This window comes from Lepidochelys kempii, chromosome 6 (genome assembly GCF_965140285.1).
Source record: "Lepidochelys kempii isolate rLepKem1 chromosome 6, rLepKem1.hap1, whole genome shotgun sequence".
NCBI lineage: Eukaryota > Metazoa > Chordata > Testudines > Cheloniidae > Lepidochelys > Lepidochelys kempii.
In genome coordinates this window covers 39,264,005-39,285,151 of record NC_136385.1, presented here as the reverse complement: position 1 = coordinate 39,285,151, position 21,147 = coordinate 39,264,005, and the positions used below count along the sequence as shown (strand labels likewise).

The 21,147-nt window shown below is 40.3% G+C and overlaps 1 protein-coding gene across 10 annotated transcripts in view; it reads right to left on the bottom strand.

Annotated features, from left to right (window-relative positions):
• BMAL1 (basic helix-loop-helix ARNT like 1) overlaps positions 1–21,147 on the bottom strand; it is an 85,031-nt gene that overhangs the window by 7,609 nt on the left and 56,275 nt on the right. For 8 of the 10 annotated variants that reach the window (XM_073347644.1, XM_073347642.2, XM_073347640.1 and 5 more), the window contains 7 exons: positions 19,388–19,537; positions 15,983–16,229; positions 12,628–12,734; positions 11,178–11,328; positions 10,406–10,494; positions 7,865–7,973; positions 3,705–3,798 (listed from right to left, as the gene is read on the bottom strand). In XM_073347644.1, coding sequence (XP_073203745.1) covers positions 3,705–3,798; positions 7,865–7,973; positions 10,406–10,494; positions 11,178–11,328; positions 12,628–12,734; positions 15,983–16,229; positions 19,388–19,537 — 947 coding nt within the window. The remainder of the gene's footprint in view (positions 1–3,704; positions 3,799–7,864; positions 7,974–10,405; positions 10,495–11,177; positions 11,329–12,627; positions 12,735–15,982; positions 16,230–19,387; positions 19,538–21,147) is intronic. The other 2 variants (XM_073347649.1, XM_073347652.1) reach the window with 1 other exon arrangement.

Below are 21,147 nucleotides of genomic sequence, written 5' to 3'. Positions count from 1 at the left end.
ACTCCTACGTACTACAGAAATACAAATAATTAATAATTGCTTTCCTTCCTGCAGCTACATCAGTTCTGGATAATAGCTTACTTCCTTACTTTTTCCCCAGTAGCTGTTCTGGGAGGTGGAAGTTAACGGTGGCTTGCAGCTCTATAATCTCTGATTAAACGTCAAGTGGTTTCACCAACAGCATTTCCCACAGCTCCTTGCTATAGAGAAGGCCCAAGGTACTCAGCAGCAAAATGAGCCTAAATTCTGCAGCAGTTCTATTTCAATATGGAGGTTTTTCATTAATTATGGAAGTATCAGCACAGCAGTTTCACTGTTGATATTAAATTAAGTTCACAATATTTGTAGTTTTCAGTATGTCACGTTTTTGTACTGACAATGTATAATTGCACCAGAATAGTCTGTGGGAAAACTGAATATGGAACTGTTCAGGTTTTGTCACCTGAGCAGGTATGTTAAGCATTTTGAGATGGTGCAATAAGCACATCTGTTGGATGTATCATCTAAAATGATAAATGGTGTTGACACTCAGACTTCCTGCAGAATTTAAGGCTTGTCTACACTTGAAGCACAGCAGCTGTACTGGTTCAGCGTAGACCCTACTGATGCTGACAGGAGGGGTTCTCCTTTCAGTATAGGTAATCCACCTCCGCAAGAGGCAGTAGCTAGGTTGTCGGAAGAATTCTTCCATTGACCTAACGCTGTCTACATTGCGGGTTATGTCAGTTTAACTACATCACTCAGGGGTGTGGATTTTACACCCCTGCACAATGTAGCTGGCTTGCTCTAACTTTTTTGTGTAGGCCAGGCCTTAAGAAAATCCTATTGCAGTTTACTTCCTGTTCACATTTTCAAAGTTAGTTTTGGAACTAGAAGGGTTAGAAATAATGCCACTATATAAATCCATGGTACGCCCACACTTTGAATGCTACGTGCAGTTCTGGTCACCCCATCTCAAAAATATATATATTAGAACTGAAAAAAGTACAGAGGAGTGCAACAAAAATGATAAGGGGGATGGAACAACTTCCCTGTGAGGAGAGATTAAAAAGACTGGGACTGTTTAGTTTAGAAAACAGATGCCTAAGGGGGGATATCATAGAGGTCTATAAAATTGTGAATACTGTGGAGAAAGTGAATAAGGAAGTGTTATTTACCCCTTTGCATAACACAAGAACCAGGGGTCACCCAATGAAATGAATAGGTAGCAGGAAGTACTTCTTCACACAACGCACAGTCAACCTTTGTAACTTGTTGTCCGGGGATGTTGAGAAGGCCAAAACTAGAACTGGTTTCAAAATATAAATAGATAAGTTCCTGGAAGATAGGTCCATCAGTGGCTATTAGCCAAGATGGTCAGGGACCCAGTCCCAAGCTGTGGGTGTCCCTAAACCTCTGCCTGCCAGAAGCTGGAACTAAAAAACAGGATCACTCGATAAAATGCCCTGTTTCTTTTATTCCCTCTGAAGCATTTGGCACAGGCCACTGTCGGCAGACAGGATACTGGCCTAGATGAACCATTGGTCTGACCCAGTAGGGCTATTCTTATGTTCTTATGAAATAATTTTATAAAATGAAAGTTTAGATGCCAGAGCACAGTTCTGCCACAAGGAGAAGAGGTATGCAAGAATTCTATGGCCATGCAGTCCAAAGGGTTCTAGAGCATTTCTACAGATATTTTCAAAGGCACAGGTGCACAGAGCCCATTGAAAAATCTAGCCCATAAGTGAGATTAAGCAAACACCGACCTGAAGCCTAAGATATTGTAAATGCATTTATAGTTCAAATAAAGAGCCAATGAAGGGAGAAATACATTAAGACATTCTATTTAAAATTTGAAATAAGAGTTTGAGACATAGTACTAAGCAGGTTCTACTCCAATTTTTAGTAAACATGTAACTTTAGGTCCCCCTGTGACAAATCATCCCAAATTTAGCCTAATCCTCTCTTGCTGCAGCTCTGAAACAGCCACTCTCAAAGGACTTTTCCATATGCATGAGAAGAGGAGCGAGAGGAAGAAATGAATGCTCATGCAGCTCTTGGAAGACAGGTGTAATGTGCTTGCTATAAGAGATGCTGCTCAGAAGCCTTTATCTATATGTACCAAACTTTCTTGGAGGGCCTGCTTTTATCTCTCCAAATCTGTCTACGCTCCACGTCAGTCCCAATATTGTACACGCTGTTCTAGACTAGGGCTGTCAAACGATTAAAAAAAATTAATTGTGATTGATTGTGAAATTTAAAAAAATAGTCACGCTTAATCAGTTTTAATTGCACTGTTAATAACAAAAATGCCATTTATTTAAATATTTTTGGATGTCTTCTACATTTTCAAATATATTGATTTTCAATTACAACACAGAATACAAAATGTACAGGGCTCACTTTATATTATTATTTTCAATTACAAATACTTGCATTTGTGTGTGTGTGTGTGTGTGTGTTGGGGGAGCGCGGTCTCTTTAAGCAGAGACCTGAATGCTTTTTCAGCCAGCAGCAGCTGCTGTCAGCAGCACTCACTCCTGAGCCAGCAGCAGATAGGCTCCCCCCTGTTCCCTGACCCCAGCTCAGCAGCCATCGGGTACATGGGCAAGGGGAGGGGAATACCCTGACATCAGCCTCCCTGCCCTGTGCAACAAACAGGAGGCAGTCTCCCAGTCCAAAGCAGCTTGGCTGAGGCAGCTCCATGGTGGGGGGAGGCTGGGGCAGCAGCGGAGCAGAGCGGCTGGAGGAGGAGGGCATGCAGAGGCGCCCCCCTAAGCACGGTGCCCTGGTCGGTGGCCCCTCTTGCCCATTCCTAAGGCAGGCCCTGTCCAACAGGGAGGGGACGGGGCAGCCGACAGGGGACCGGGCTCCACTCTTCTGTCTGGAAGGTGTTTGACCGGCTCTCCCAAATCACCTGCTGTCTCTTGTTCCTGGCCACCTCCTGATTGCTGCCGCACCTGGTGCCTCCCTCCCTCCCTGCTCGGCTGCCACCAAGTCCTGTCTTCAGAGGTATGCGATTAACTCGTTAAAAAAATAATGTGTTAATTTGTTTTGAGTTAATTGCATGCGTTAACTGCAATTAATTGACAGCCCTATTCTAGACTAATGCACCGTGCTCACAGTAGGACTTCTAATTTTAGGGCTAAGCTGATATGTATCATAGCAACATAGGGGTCATTGAACAAACGAACCAACCAACTTTCTTCATTTCTGATCAACCCTAAACTAAAATGCTTTGGTTTTTCTCATGAAACAAACAAAAGCAGGCATTGGGTTAAACAAAACATTTCATTTTGATTTTGGGCATTTTAAACCACTTTTTGTTGTGTAAAAAAAGGAAATTTGGAAATGCTATTCCCAAAACCACAAAAGGAGTCTGTGCCCCAATACGCCATAGCCCTGTGGTTAGAGCACTCACCTGGGATGTGGGAGACCCAGATTCAAGTCTCCACTTTGCCTAACTTGGAATAGAGATTTGAACTTGAGTCTCCCACATAGTAGGTAAATGTCCAAACCAATATGGGGTATTCTGGGATGGGTCTCTCTCAGTCTTTCCTGTTGAAGCTGTTTCATTATGTATAAAGACTCAAAACCTTAAGTATGATAGGTTCTGCTACCCCAGACTTGGCAGCCAAGGGATCAGATAGCCAGATTTATGAAACGTGACAAAGAATTCAATTACTACCACTGATTCACATTTTAAAAACTTTTATTCTCACCTTTTTGCCTCCTGGAGAAGATGTATCAGGGGGTGGTGTGCTGGTAATGTTCAATGGACTGGAACCACAGCTGGAAGGTGATGACCCTCTTATCCTTTCAAACCAATGTCATTAAAATTAGAAAGAGGCAATGCAAAATGATGCAATTAACGTACTATTCATCTTGAGAAAAATGAATCATGTTGGTGGATACTGAATGTTTACTGCCAGCAACAGACTAACGGGCAAGTGAATCTCCAAATGCCAAGACCTTTGATATCTCAAAACTACCCACAAAAATGCAGTTTGGGGTGATGCATTTACTGTGTTAGCATCAGGATTATGCTTTGTGATCACTTTTTTCCTGTTGGTATGAGGTCTGTAGTGCTAGTCTGTCCATTAATTTAACACTGCTGCCACTATTACCCTCAACGACATAGATAGCTGAATCAATTACTTGAATTTGGCATATTCCAATTTGCTCAGATTATAAACTTCAGCTCTCCCCTATACCATTTTCTTGCCTAGCCTCTGTAGGAAACATTTTTAAGCAATACACAAAGTCAGATCCTCAGCTGATGTAAATTTGCATACAGTATTTATATAAGCTGAAGAAAGGTCTGGCCTACAATGTCCAAACAATAAAATTGCTCTAAGGGAGACTCAAAAGAGAGCCACACTTATGTACAATTTCTATATGCTTTGAGATGTTAATAGTACAAACTTCTTCCTTATATTTTCCTTCCTATTTTTTTTTCAATAAGCTATCATGACATAGCTATGCTGGGCATTTGCTTTTATCCCTATGGTGTAGTGCACATGCAGTAAAAGAGACATTTCAACGCTACACTATTTTTACTTAGCTCAGGATTTCCCCAACCTGGTATGCTAGCATTGAATGTTTTCCACATTAGCGGAAATGCTAGGGAGTTGTAGACTTGCTGGCTGTACAATTAGAGAAAATAGAGTGGGGTAGTTCCCATGTGGTAATTTGTAAAAAGGATCCTCTTAGCATCAAAAATGCCAAACTTTTTTTTTTTAAGTGGGAAACTCATTTGCCATGGCAGAGTTTCAGTGGGAAGGTTGTGAACAGAAGGCAGTACAGGAAAATAGAAACAGCTGGTGAAAGAGCACTGGAACTAACCCAGGGCTCTCTCCACTTGAAAGGAAAACAAGAGTGGTGGAGTGTATACAATCCAAAGTACTTTGTTTCTGTTAGTAAGATGAATAATAGTACAAAATGCTATTTAAAATGAGCTTCAGTAGACTTTTTTACAGCTATTAAAACTCTTTGCTCAGCCTCAGATTTGGCTATTTTAATTTTAAAAGGGGGGGGGGGGCACAAAAGAAACTATGTAAAAATGTTATTTTCCTATACAACAAATCTGCTCATTTTGTGTGTCACTGAAGGGATAAAAATATGTCACTAGTTTTTACTCCTCTTGTGCCTTCAGCATCAACACAGGCTATGGAAGAAGGATCTAGAATTTTTCCTGGCTTGTGCATCATCAGGATTATTAACTAAACTAAAGCTGCAGAATCATTATTGGATGTGTGAGATTTTCGTGTTTTTTTCCCACTGGAGGATTCAGGCAGCAAGGAACCTCCTGTGCCAGAGAGCTCATTGTAGCAGGTCCTATGACAACCACCATCCCAGCTGCTAGTGAAGTGGAATTTAGCTGGGTGCAGGGAACATGATAGGGGCTTCCTTTATGGCAGCTGGGGACCAGCCATATAAAACAGCCCCTTATTTAAGACTGCTGACAGGCATGTAGCGTAAATTAGACCAGCCTTCATGTTTGGGGCTTGACTGGTGGAAAGATGGCCTCCTGAATTGGGGGTGTCTGCAAAGCCTGCTTTAATCTCTTCTGCACCCCACTCATCCCCATTCTGAGTCAGCAAACTTTACTTTCAGACGCCAAGATGAGTTTACAGGTCTTAAAACACATTCAACTGAGCAAATTTGGGCTGGAGTCAGATACACACAAACATGGCATCCTCCTATGCCAATTTTACAGAGTCCCTTCACATAACATAACACTTCAAACTGGTCTTAGTCTAATTTTCACACTTCAGAAATGAATGTCAGAGAGTAAAATAATAGATTATTCCTGAAGTGCAAGACACTAAACTATTGTCTCCTATGGAGGACTAATTAGTGGTCTAACTCCATACCATTTCACTTTTAAAATCGATTGCCACAAGACATCTGGTAGTAAATTGCATCCAGCCCACTGTGATTTGTGACCTCCAGGCCACTAACAATTCACTAACAAGCCATTTTATCCCAGTGAAATATGGCATAGCTTGTGTGGCACCTGTGGCCACCTACTGGAAAAATTAGGACTGACATTCAAGCATAGTGAGAATTTTCAATGAACGAAGACACATAGCAGGAATTTATTCTCCATTGTTCCAAAAATGTTTACCCATTTTGCTACCTAGTTGTATTGCCTGTATGAACAGAACTGACAAGGGCAGATACTATTATCTTAGAGCAAGAGGAGAAGGGTTGTGAGTTCAATCCTTGAGGGGGCCATTTAGGGATCTGGGGCAAAAATTGGGGATTGGTCCTGTTTTAATAGGGGGTTGGACTAGATGACCTTGAGGTCCCTTTCAATTCTTATATTCTATGATTCTCTCTCTGTGTATATTAGGATGGTCCAGTTGTTAGGATACTAGCCTCCTAGGAGATCTGGATTCAACTTCCTCTGCCATAGACTGCTTGTGTGACCTTAGTCAAATCACTTAGAGCTAGATTCACAAGGGGTTTTGATGTTTAATTGAATCTTAGGTACTTAATTTCAACATTTAGACACCACTAATGTTCACAAAATTGAACTCCCTTTGGGGGTGGGGCTTAGGCCATACCCTACTCCTCAGCATTTCCTACTGGCTAGCTTAAGTGGCTCCCCACTGAGCATGCTGGCTTCTATGAATCCCACTTTTAGGCACCTAGCTCTCTCCGTGCATTGTATTACTCCTGGGGGAATTCTGCACCAAAAAATTAAAAGTTCTGCACACAATAGTTTAAAATTCTGCATATTTTATTTGACAAAATAACACAGCATAATCACGCCAGTTTCAATTATTTTGGTAATTTATTTCAAACTACGTTTCAGCAAGTATGTCTGTAACAACACAGACAACAAAAGTTTTCCCCCAGGAGTAGAGAGTTAAAGAAACTCCTATGACAACCCAGTTCCTGTTTCTTTGTTTTGCTTTTGTTGGGTGTCTCTGTTTTGCTTTTGTTGGGTGTCTCTGTTTTGCTTTTGTTGGGTGTCTCTGTTTTGCTTTTGTTGGGTGTCTCTGTTTTGCTTTTGTTGGGTGTCTCTGTTTTGCTTTTGTTGGGTGTCTCAGTCTGGATGTGTCACACGTGCCAGCTGGGCACATCTTGGGGGAAAACTCTGCCCCTCTGATCTCAGACACCCACATCCCCTTCTCCCCAGGGCCCAGCCATGGGGCGCACCCCCTGGGCCAGAGCCACACCGCTTAGTCCCCCAGAGCCCAGCTGCAGGGTGCCCCCAAGCCCAGACAACCCTCCAGCTCTCCCTCCCCCAAGCAGTGTCCTGTATTTGAGTCCTCAATGTAACTTACATCAATTGATAAATCACCTCTGCATTTGGTCCTAGTACTCCTTGTTCTGCTGCAGGTTATCTATTAATCTTTACTTCTTGGTACCTATTCAACATTCTTTGGCATGTAGTGTAAATTAGACCAGCCTTCTACAGTGATACAGGGTGATACAGTTTATGCTTGTGAAACTTAACTTTTTTCCCCAGACTATTTTCTTCATTGACCTCTCTCCAGAGCTAACCTCTTTCACTGTTAGCTGCTCTCTTTCTGACTCTTCCAAAGTTATTAAAGTGATTACAGTGACTAGTAATCAGATTATTACAGTAATCATGCACACAGATTACTCTAAAAAACTAACTGTAAGAAGAAACAAACTGAAAAATTAGAACAAATTATATTTGTCTGTGATGCTGTCATTTCTGTCTTGACCATGTCCGACTACCCTTAGTACAGATAAAGTTTCACTGTAATGGAAAATACCCGCTACACTGCAACTGCATAGTAATACTTGGTGCTTATAGAAATAAAAAAGGTAGGGTATTTCTTACTTTCCCCTTTAAAAAAAATTATCTACTAAGTTAGAGCAGAATACCAGTTTCTCTCACCTATGGATCTCCATGATTTCCTCAGCAATCATTCTACCTATTTTACCTGCCCCAGCTCTTGTTCCACCTGGAATACCAGGAACTGTAGGATGGGTCCTTTTTGGGCCACCTAAAATATGGAACAATATTTGTAAGATCACACACATAATAAGCGAAAGAGATTATGCAAGGTTTTTAAAGGGGAGGGGAGGGGAGGGGAGGAGAAGAGACCCCGGGACTGCTCTAACTTATGCTGGGGGTTGGGCCCAGAATATGATGGGTGTAAATTCTGGGCCAATCTAAGCTGTGCCTTTTAGGAGATGCAGCTCAGACTCAGGACTTATATATCTAATGACATCTATAATAACCAGTAGCTTGCTGAATGAGTGAGCTGGCCCAGGCCAGCTGGGAGCACCTTGCCCAAACTGTTAGTGCTGAATACTTAATTTATTAATATTAGCTGCTCATCTACTGTCTATACACATTTCAATCAGGGGGAGGGAGGATTCGTTTCCTGTCACACACTAAAAGCACAGTACTATCATGTCAGCATGTTAGCAGAACAGCATCGCCAACAGGGAATAATTCACAGTTACCTGCAAAACATTTAAATCAAGTCCATTTGGGTAACTGCAAATGTCTGACAAGGGAGTAAAAAGCAACAGGGTCTCTGAACATTATGTTCTTGCAGTTTAAAATTGCTGTCTGTTATTCTAATACAGACTTGGCACTTGAATAGTGCTTATGGGGAAGCCAAGAGGAGTTTGCTCTATTCTAGGGCACAATGAAGGAAGTAGAGAAAGGACTGACATAAAATGAACTAAAATAATAAGGAAGTGATAGAGTATTGATTGTGTGCAATTGTTAATGGTCTTCTGTGTTAACAATTCATACTCAGACCTAGCAACCTTCCCAGGAACCCTTTGGGTTGAAGTCAATGGGAATTGGGGAAGCTCAGCACCTTGAAGAATCAGGTCCTTAAAGTCAGCCTTACAAATCACATCTCAACTCAGTAGAGGGCTGGGGGAACAGAGCGGGCCAAGAACTGTGGGGCCCCTATCCTCCCTGTGCAGATGGGGGGCTTTGCCCTGCCTGAAACTAGGGGACCCCTCTTAGTCCTGCCTCTCCCTAAGTTCCAGAGCCACCGCCAGTGGGAGTGGTATCCCCAGCCCCACTTCTACCTTTGCGCTCTTGGCATGGTGAGATGCCTCAGGCCCTGCACGATGCCAGTGGTGGCGATGGTGGGATCTGGGCCAAGCCAGGGTGGGCAAATCATTCTCCACACTACTCATGGCAGGCATAAATTCTGAGTGGCACTGAGACCCCAATGCCACTCACCCAAATTTGGCCTGGCTGTCCTTCCATCATGATGAAGGGGTGGGTGGGCTAAACTTGAGTGGTGCTGCAAGCTTGTGCACCAGGTCACAGCACGAACCAATGCTGGCCCAAACTTTAACCCATAAACCGATGCTGAAGCTGCCTCAACTTTTCTGTCTGAAATACTTGGCTGCATATTTTCTAAAAGGATTTTTTTCTAATTTAAGAAAAATAAATTTGTATTACAGATTTTAAAATCATAAAGCTTCTTATATACCACCTTTCATCTTCAAAGATCCCAAACAGCACATACTAAATGCAGCCAAAACTACTGCAATGCAGCCACATCCTTGCCTACATCTCAGCTCCTGTTCCTTTCCACACCACCTCACAGGTCATACATTCTTGGCCAATCCTCTCTCCTTAATGGCCAGTACCCCTATTCTTGACTCATTTTTCAGTACTTTGGGGCAGATTTCTGCTGCTCTATTTAGAGCAAAACAGTTGTAAAGCCAACTAAACTGGCTACTACAGGATTTCCCCAGAACAGAGGGATCCTCATGTGGCATACAGTCACAGTAGCAGCTCTTATGTCACCAAGCCTCCCAACCCTGCTGCTATGTAGGAGTGGCCAATAAAATGACCAGGCTATTTCCTGTGTATGGCTGATCCCTAGCTGCCCTAACGGCCCCTTGGGGCTGTTGGCAGGCAACAAGCATAAATTAGAGCAGCTTTCGTGTCTGGCACTGGACAAGTGGTAGGACAGATCTAGAACTGGGGGCATCTTAAAGATAGGATTAGGGATTCTAAGGATTAAGCTGAGTTGCACTAAGTGCTCCTTGGCCATAGCCCCAGCTTAGGATCAGACCAGGTGTCTTTTCCAAAAATAAAAAAAATGACCTATACCTGGAGCTGTCCTCATGTGGCAAACACCTTTCCTCTCCTCCAAATCTCTCCTTACAGCCTTCCACCACTGATCCCTAGGAGAGTGTGCTCTCACTCTGCCTCCTCAGACACTATTTGTATTGTTTCTATCTAAATTAGATTTAACCTCACTGGGGAAGAGACCTTGTTGGAACTTATATATGTTAAGTACAGTGTACACCTATCATCTTCCAAGCAATTAATAATCTCGGGAGGACGACAGAAACAAACTGGAGCACACGGGGTTAATTCAGTAGCCAAGGAAAGTCTGTTAATGATTGCTGTCTAGCAAGTGCAAGTTTCTCACTATACTGTAGTTACCTTCTCCAGCCTGAAGTACGCTGTCCATGCTGTGCGGAGAAGCTGCAAGCTGCGGAAAGGCTGCATCTCCACCATCAAGTACACTGGTGCTGAGGAAATCAACAGGAAGAAACAGTGATAAAATAGCTGCAAGTGCTAAATATACATAGCATGTTATAAGGGGGAAGTTTCAATGTTTGTGACTTATAAGACAAATTTAGTCATCATCATGGAGGTAACCATAGTGAATGACACATACTGTAGGGCTATATAAATCAATAAGAGTTCTGCAGGACACATTAAGTAGCAACAGCTGCATAATATACTAAAAACAATCCTAAAAGAAAAACAAAAACCCTTATGGCTCATCAAGCATGCATTATTGAGCCCAAACTGCTTTTCTCCTAACAGGAGGGAGCAGCTGATCCAGGATCTGATCAGTCAATTTGTTGTGCAGAGGCACACTGCTGCCTCGTCACAGAACTCCAAAGCAGAAAATGGAAGCTCCACGTGGGTAAAGCAATGCACCCGTGTACAATCAATGAGAAGATTAGGGACCCAGTGTCTTACTCTGTACATTTACTTATTTAGATTTATACAAACTGTAATAAAAGATCAGCTAATTTCCAGATTTCATTCCTTTTGTTGTAAGGCTAGCCATTATTAAGCTCAGATGCTTATACGATGTGTACACATTTTTAGAGTAATTTTTAGAGTAATTCCCATGATCTTACACTTGAAGCAGGGTTACATTCCTGATGTTCAAGGCTAGCTGCTAGAAGAAAATACTTACGAAACAACTGTATTTGTTGAGACGATGTATTCTACTTCTTTGGTCCAAGGGTTCATGAAACTGAACCAGCGACTCCTCAAGGTAATAAAAGAGCCATCTTTTATTTTAAACTTGTAACAATTAGTTGTAATTTTTTCTCTTGTCTGTAAAACTAAAAATAGGGAGACATAAGGAACAACCCTAGTTTTTCAGACCTGCATACTGAATACATGAAGAGTAGAGATTTGATGCAGATCCTCCCAGTTTCACTGGCTTTTTTTTTTTTTTTTTGGTGCAGAGAACAGCACTATTTCTAAATCTCTGTACCTGAAGTGCAAATTAGAAGACTCCATACTAATTTAACTTTAGCTTAGGATATTTTCACTGTTCAGTGCATATCATAGACTCATAGAATCATAGAATATCAGGGTTGGAAGGGACCTCAGGAGGTCATCTAGTCCAACCCCCTGCTCAAAAGCAGGACTCATCCCCAATTAAATCATCCCAGCCAGGGCTTTGTCAAGCCTGACCTTAAAAACTTCTAAGGAAGGAGATTCCACCACCTCCCTAGGCAACGCATTCCAGTGTTTCACCACTCTCCTAGTGAAAAAGTTTTTCCTAATATCCAATCTAAACCTCCCCCACTGCAACTTGAGACCATTACTCCTTGTCCTGTCCTCTTCCACCACTGAGAATAGTCTAGAACCATCCTCTCTGGAACCACCTCTCAGGTAGTTGAAAGCAGCTATCAAATCCCCCCTCATTCTTCTCTTCCGCAGACTAAACAATCCCATTTCCCTCAGCCTCTCCTCATAAGTCATGTGTTCCAGACCCCTAATCATTTTTGTTGCCCTTCGCTGGACTCTCTCCAATTTATCCACATCCTTCTTGCAGTGTGGGGCCCAAAACTGGACACAGTACTCCAGATGAAGCCTCACCAATGTCGAATAGAGGGGGACGATCACATCCCTCGATCTGTTCGCTATGCCCCTACTTATACATCCCAAAATGCCATTGGCCTTCTTGGCAACAAGGGCACACTGCTGACTCATATCCAGCTTCTCGTCCACTGTCACCCCTAGGTCCTTTTCCGCAGAACTGCTGCCTAGCCATTTGGTCCCTAGTCTGTAGCTGTGCATTGGGTTCTTCCGTCCTAAGTGCAGGACCCTGCACTTATCCTTATTGAACCTCAGCAGATTTCTTTTGGCCCAATCCTCCAATTTGTCTAGGTCCCTCTGTATCCTATCCCTGCCCTCCAGCGTATCTACCACTCCTCCCAGTTTAGTTGAGTCCTTTTATCAAAGTCCTTTTCATGCAAGAAAAATCTAACGTTTGCCAACCTGAAAAAATCTTATCCCTTTAAGTTGTTATTTTTGTGTGAAATATCAGGAAGACTAATATACATTTTGACTGTTTTTACTTGTTGAAACCAAAACCCTCATTCTTAACACTGAATTATAAATCATCTTACCTTGTCTGTGACATTCTGCAAGATGTCCTATATCATCTTGATGAAAATATTCATAACATGAAGTGCCTAGAAGTTCCTGTGGTAAATATGCCAGAATGGCTGTTGCCCTAAAAAACAAAAACAAACAAACAACAATTTTTTACAATTAAGTGGTACATCTGTATTATTAAAATGTATCCATGCCCCCTACTCAGTTATAAAACAATACTTAGAATATATTATTTTCACTTAGCGGAGAAACTGAAAGTTTCCATAATTTGTATCTTAAATTTTGAAAAAAGCTAAAAAAACAAAAAACAAAAAACACACAATACCAATAACTTTCTCTGAAATAGTTTATTCTGATGGGTCATCTACAGATACAGAAGCACTTCCAATTACCAAGCCTTGAATGTAAATTGTAATTTGGAGTGTTTAGAATTGGCTAAAGCCTTCTGGTAGCAGGCCACCATGTACTGAGGAAGCCTGAAGACACAAAATGCAATTTAAACAAAAGATACAAGCTGGGTGAGGTAATATTTTCTATTGGACCAACTTCTGTAGGTGAGGGAGACAAGCTTTCAAGCTACACAGCGCAATTCTTCAAGTCCAGACTTGAAGAACTGCTCTCTGTAGCTTGGAAGCTTGCTTCTTTCACCAACCGAAGTTGGTCCAATAAAAAACATTACCTCACCCACTTGGTTCCTCTCATTTCCTGGGACCAGCTCAGCTACAACAACACTGAAAACACTATTTTAACAAGAGCATTCACGTTTTTAAAGTTCTAAAATCTGTTTTCTTCCTTTGTGTACCCAGGATTCTGCTGTGTCATAAAGCCTGCTTCTGTCAATGTCAGTACTTTAGATAGGAGTGTTTCCCATTCATTGCTGAAAGGCCTAAAAGAGCAGCAAAAGATGACTGAGAATGAAAAAACAGAAAAAGTAAAGAGGATACACTTTATGATGTATGATGGATACATTTTACTGATTTAGCACTGAGAAACCTGACTTTACATCTTTACTACCACTATAATCAGACAGGAATATAAAAATGTGTGACATTATACAAGGCTTTCGTTTCACTAGAACTTTTTCTTCAAAGCCAACCCATTTTTACTTCCTCAACAGAAAACTTCAGAATTAACATAGCAGGATCCTGGAGTGCTTGGAGAAAGGTTTAGGGATATCTGGGTTTGACATTCCAATAACAAGGATCTATATATATATCCTAAGCTTGGAGTCAATGCATGTACGAAAACCCTAATGCATGATGGAAGTATTTTTTTAAACTGCTCTATGCCTGTGCAGAGTAATAGACACCTGAATGTCACAAGACTCCAGATTAAGGACTGAATCTTGAAATGTGCTGAGCACTCTTGTTCTGATTCAACTTGTGCTTAACTTCTTTCTGGATCAGGACCAGAGTGTGCAGCAACTTCCAAGATGGTCCTCTAATGTATTGCTTTAGAAACTGTACATTATAAACTCCTTACAACACAGGGAACTGAATTCATAATACCATACCCCTTGCATTCCTATTACCAGGCATTAGCATGCAAATTACTTGTGCGCGAAAAGTTTTACGTTGTTAGGTCACTGGATGCCATCTGCTTTAGCAGCTGTACTGTAGATAACTCTGGAAAACCAGAAACTGTGCCAACTATTTTCAGTTGAGCTACAGGCATAATAATAAAGCAACTCACTTATGAGAAAGAAAAAAAAAATCAAGAAAAAGAACAGAAAGTGCATCACTGATCTTTATAATAGATCTGCATGAGTTTCTATATGCTAGTGAATCCCTTCCATCTTTGAATACTGGAAAAGCAAGTTCCTCTCCAGGGGACTGACCATTAAATAAGGAATAGGATAGAAAACTAAGATGATATGGGATATGCAGGGGTCTCTCTCTTCCTCAGATTCTGAACTGGTTGCCACAGGGAAGAAAGAGGAAAATAAGACAGGGAGAGGAATCAAAAACAGTGCAACTAAATGGGACCAAATTAAACATTTACATGGTGTAGTTAAATTGTGTGGTATTTAGGAGATACTGAAGGTACTTACATACCATAAGATATATTTGACTCTAAGGGCAAAATTTTGAAGTGCTCCCAAAACAATGTTGTAGTCCAAAAGATAAGCAAATAAAAGCAAACACTCCAGGATAGCAATTCTCAATCTTTTCCATGCATGACTTCATGTTAGAAAAAAATTTCAAGGACCCCCCCCCCCCCATACACACACACACACACACACACACCTAGCTCTAAAGAAAAAGAAATTTATCTGTCACCCCTAGATTGACAACCCATGCTCTAGGACAGTGGTTTTCAAACTTTTTGAGCTGAGCTCCTGCTTTGAGTTACAATTTTTGGTTGTGCCCCCCCCAACCCAGAAAAAATAGAAACATCTGCTTCTCCCCACTTGGGTTTTCAGGGTGGGAAAGGCATGTGCGATGGTCTTTGGGGGTGGAGCCAGTGCTGGGAATGGAGTGGAAATCAGCACCACGGCAGTGGATGTTGACACTGACCCACAGGCTTGGTGGACCACTGAGGTGAGTCAGGGTATGGAAGTGGCACTCCCTCCCCCTGCCTCGCATGGCTGGCATCTCAGCTTCCCCTGCCCCTGAACATTTCTCCGCGCTGCCCTAGGGCGGCGTGCCCCACAGTTTGAGAACCTCTGCTCTAGGACAAGTTGTGAACAAAAGCTAAACACAGGAACATGACTGAAACCAAAACTTAAGAAGGAATAAAACCAAACCATACTGCTGATATCAGCAGTTTATGTGACTTTTGCTGAAGTACTGCAGATAGTTTCTGTTTCAAAGATTCTGATACTTTCAGATTATTAATCTTTTAAACTCTATACCAGAGTCATTTATGAGAGATTCCCTATCAGGTCACGAATTCAGCTGAGCACTTTAAAGCACATCCTTAACTTTAAGCATATGCTTTAACTTATAAACTATTATAGTATATCTCCTTAGATCATTCCATATAGAAATTTCTATCAAGCATCTGCAAAACAGAATTCATCTTTGAATTCATTCGTCTTTGTGGCAACCAAGGTTCCCAGCCCTTGTATTATTTTGTTTTTAAAATGTACAACATAATTTGGCTTTGGTTAGACTTGTTAATGAGTCAGTAGTGTATAATATGAGGGCATAAATAATTTATAATGCAATCCCATTGGAACTATCTTTACATGAAAGTAATTTCTGATTAATACTATTTATAAAGTACAACAGAAGAGTTATGATTTACAATTTTATTTTCATAGTGGTATAATGGCTTTCTTGAACAAATAGTTTATCAAGCTATGTAGCAAGTAGCATGATACAACTACTCCAGTTACCAAGAAAATGATAAACTTATTCTTACCTCTGGTCTACAAAAACAAACTTCCCATCTATTGCATGTCGAGAGACATATTCTGTAGGTTTAACCCGGATCTCGCCATTGACTGGTTGAGGAACTACATGGGGATGTAACCGTCCAATTGCAACAAGACAGCTTAAGTTACAGCCTTCATTATCTGGCTCATTATCTTCATCTAGTCCCATTTTTGTTGGTGGCCAGCTTTTTAAATATCCTGTGCTATGAATTGTGCAAAAGCTTTTGCGGTCTGCTACAAAAGAAAAGGTTATCATCAGCATTGCCTTATGATAAATTTGGCCCTCAATCAGGTCTGCTAACTTGCAGTGTTTCTCCTTCTACCTTGGAAAACTAAGTTGCTGTATACTCATATACTAATGCAGAAGAGGTATATATCAATCCACACAAGTCAAATGTGAAATTTACCATGTGATACCACTGCTAATATCGAAACCCAGTCCGATAATTCAACAATTGTAGTCAATATCAATTTTGCATTTTCCCGCAAATGACATAAAGTTGTAATTTTAAGAAGTCACACTATGAGCTTTTTCATTAATAATTCTTAATATAGGACAAAACAAATCAGTGTGCAGAGGCATAAACTATGGAGGAAAATATAATCTGAAAGTAAAATATTTCAGTTTTAAGTTTCAATGGTTACAAAATAACAGAAAAGTGGTTTCAATTAAAAGGGAATACCATGGCAATGTCCTTCAGAATATATACTGGTCTTCTGTACACGTTTTTAATTGAAAACAGTGTCTGTTACCTTTTGTTAGAGAACAATTTAATATTGTCACAATCTTTACAAATATATTAATTAGGGCTGGCAAGAGATTAAAAAAATTAATCGCAATTAATTGCACTGTTAAACAATAATAGAATACCATTTAAATATTTTTGGATGTTTTGTACATTTTAAAATATGTTGATTTCAATTACAGCACAGAATATAAAGTGTACAGTGCTCACTTTATATTTATTTTTGATTACAAGTATTTGCACTGTAAAAAAACAAAAGAAAATAGTATTTTTCAATTCACCTAATACAAGTAATATAGTGCAATCTCGTTATCATGAAAGTTGAACTTACAAATGTAGAATTATGTACCAAAAAACCCTGCATTCAAAAATAAAACAATGTAAAATTTTAGAGCCTGCAAATCCACTCAGTCCTACTTCTTGTTCAGCCAATCGCTCAGACAAACAAGTTTGGTTTATATGCTGCCCGCTTCTTGTTCACAATGTCACCTGAAAGTGAGAACAGGTGTTCTCATGGCACTGTTGTAGCTGGCGTTGCAAGATATTTACGTGCCAAATGCGTTAAAGATTCGTACGTCTCTTCATGCTTCAACCACCATTCCAGGGGACATGCGTCCATGCTGATGACAGGTTCTGCTCGAGAAGAATCCCAAAGCAACGCGGACTGATGCATGTTCATTTTCATTATCTGAGTCAGTTGCCACCAGTAGAAAGTTGATTTTCTTTTTGGTGGTTCAGGTTCTGTAGTTTCCACATCGGAGTGTCGCTCTTTGAAGACTTCTGAAAGCGTGCTTCACACCTCGTCCCTTTCAGATTTTGGAAGGCACTTCAGATTCTTAAACCTTGGATTGAGTGCTGTAGCTATCTCTAGAAATCTCACATTGGTATCTTCTTTGCGTTTTGTCAAATCTGCCACGGAAGTGTTCTTAAAATGAACAACATGTGCTGGGTCATCATCTGAGACTGCTATAACATTAAACATTATATGGCATAATGCGGGTAAAACAGAGCAGGAGACTCCCCCAAGGAGTTCAGTCACAAGTTTAATTAACGCAATTTTTTTTTAACGAGCATCATCAGCATGGAAGCACGTCCTCTGGAATGGTGGCTGAAGCATGAAGGGGCTTATGAATGTTTAGAATATCTGGCATGTAAATACTTGCAATGCCAGCTACAAAAGTGCCATGCAAATGCCTTTCTCAGTTTCTGGTGACATTGTAAATAAGAAGCGGGCAGCAATATTGCCTGCAAATGTAAACAAACCTGTTTGTCTGAGTGATTGGCTGAACAAGGAGTAGGACTGAGTGGACTTGTAGGCTCTGAAGTTTTACATTGTTTTGTTTTAGAGTGCAGTTATGTAACAAAAAAATCTACATTTGTAAGTTGCACTTTCATGACAAAGAGCTTGCGCTACAGTACTGGTATGAGGTGAATTGAAAAATATTTCTTTTGTTTATGATTTTTACAGTGCAAATATTTGCAATAAAAAATAATATACACTTTGATTTCAATTGCAACACAGAATACAATATATATGAAAATGTAGAAAAACATCCAAAATATTTAATAAATTTCAATTGGTATTCTAGTGTTTAACAATGCGACTCTTTTTGTGAGTTATTCACGTGAGTTAATTGCGATTAATCGACAGCCCTAATATTAATTGAAGACAGGTATCCTGAATATTTTCATATGATGCATTTGGCTGGAGATCACATTTACACTGAGGCAAAATGATCAGTACATGAGACAGAGTAACAGGATATATGGGTTCTACTTCTGATTTTGCCATTGGCCCATTCCGTGACCTTATCCAAGGACAGTACATGTGAAGTCCTGAGCATGCCTACTGGTTTGGGCCCTACTGGGCTGCTGGCCAGGGCAACACTTAGTTTGACAATGCCCCCAAGGCTTAGGCATAAGTGAGAGCTCTAACCAGCCTGTTAGCAGTTGGGCAGCATCAAGACTTAAGCAGCTATGAACATGTCTATCAAAGGAAACTTGAGAAAAGGAGTACTTGTGGCACCTTAGAGACTAACCAATTTATTTGAGCATAAGCTTTCGTGAGCTACAGCTCACTTCATCGGATGCATCTGAAAGGAAACTTGGGTGCCATGGGGGCTTTAGATGCCTATAGTGTTAGGCAGCTGCTGAACAGTGGTTTTGAGAATGTGAGTGGTGCCTAAATGTTGGATTTAGGCACTCAAAGAGGCAATTAGGCACGTAAGTACCTTTGTGAATCTAGTCCCTTAAGAACCATTAACTTTGAAGCTTAGGGTTTACTGTCAAATTCACACCCCCAAATAATTGCACACACTACCATCAATTTCAACTAAAGCCATGCATGCTTCAGAGAGCAGAATTTTGCCTTATCCACTAACAAAATTTCTTTTTCAGCAAATGTAACTTTAGGACATCTACTTTTAGGGAGCTATAAAGAAAACAAGAGAGTAACAAACAAACCTCTACACAGTTGCAACAGTGATGAATACACTAAACACAGAGCAGCTCTATTCAGAAATTCTTTATAATTAACTGAAGGTTGTTTAGTTTTTAATCTGATAGTTACTCTTGTTTCACATAGCAACAATACAGAGAAAAGAACTGTAAACCACCATTATATTTGATAAAATGTACAAACATTACCTTTCTTCTTTGAGCAGGTGGAAGGAAAATCCTTATCTTCTACTTTCACTGAAGGTCTGTTGCATTTCATCCTACAAAAGAAGGAACGTCTTGCTCCAGAACAAAGTCGTGATGGCCCAGGTGTTATATCCGTTTTAACTGGAAGTCCAGCTGCATGAAACAAAAAATTAAACTCAGTAAACATTGTCTTTACTAAAATTTAAACTATATTCTCAACTCTACAGTTATTTTAGCAATGTCTTTGAGGGGGGAGTAATGTGCTCAGCAAACTCATATCAACTTCATGGCATCTCAAGCTGATTTTTAATGATCAGATTATATCCAATGCTAAGTTGCTGGGATTCACATAGAGACGACCCAAATATTTCTTGCTCCTTCAGAAGTTAAAGAAGGGCTATTTTTTTGCTGTATGTTTCTTATTTGTTGAAAGATGTGTTAACCAGCCAAGCAGCCAGCAAAAAAATAACTAACTAACCAGCCAACCAATCAACCAACCAGGTTGGATAATTTATTTGTGTGCCCACTGTCAACAGTGGTCGCACGGGGTACAGGAACACCAACCTAGGATTAACAGATCCTAAATATGAAAGTCAGAGAATTGTTGTAAAAACCTACATTGTCTTTGCAATAGATTTTGTGATTCCTTTGAACTCTATAACTTTGCAGTTGGCCCAGATGCTACAAACTATTAATAGGGCCTTTGGTAAACTTACAAGATATGTATGGCATTTGGGATTCCTTATTTGAGAGTTTGGTGCAGACAGGCATAATTCTATTCATGTCACTGGAGTTGCGTCTGCTTACACTGAGGCTGAACCTGGCCCTTAGAGTTCCCTGCACCCAGACTTCAAAATAATACATGGGCCAAGATCCTGATAATGTGAGATGTTAACAGCATACATGGTGTTCAAATGTTTTCCAGTGCATACTGTTAATCCCAGGTTACTGTTAGTGGCTACCCCAGGAATTTGGACACTTGACACTTCACAAAAAAAGCAAATTATGACCTCATACTTTGTCATAACTTGCATGTTTTTATATATAAATGGGGTATTAAAGTGGTATATGGTGTACATAGTATCAGATACTTTTAAATGATTTCAAAATTATAGAATATTAAGTGGTCCGATAGATAGATAGATAGATATCTCTCAGAAGTAAAATACTCAACATATAGGATACTTTCAATGGATCAGCATGTTCCTGCAAACATTTAAGCATGTGAGTATCTTTCTGCCTCACAAAAATAATTGGCCTTGATTCTGCAACCACAGAAGTTATATATACACACATGTGCTTGTGAGGAACAGACTTATTTGGTCAAATTTTCATAAGTGGCTTCTAAATTTACAGCTGCAATTTTGTGTGTGCAAAGCACCACAACGGAACATAAAAAGATAATTTTTTTGCACACAAAGGAGCCTATTAATTCCCCATCCTCAGAAACTGTATTAATAAACTTGCATGTGTTGCAAAGAGACTAGAGCACCACTTTAAATAGGAAAATTTGCTTAATAAAACAACTTTCTTTAAAGTTAACCAGATCACAAAATTCTAAAACAAAATGGTCACCTGGTTATTAAACTACTTATCCCAAAAAGCCATAGACCTAGGGTCAAAGTTCACAATACTCTGCCAAGTGCAAGAAGCTACAGCTTCCTGCCATTCTTCCATTACAAGGATTTCCAATCTACAAAAGAGGACAGCCACGGTTAGTAGTAGCTTCCTAACTCACTGACCATATTGCTGTATAAAGCAAA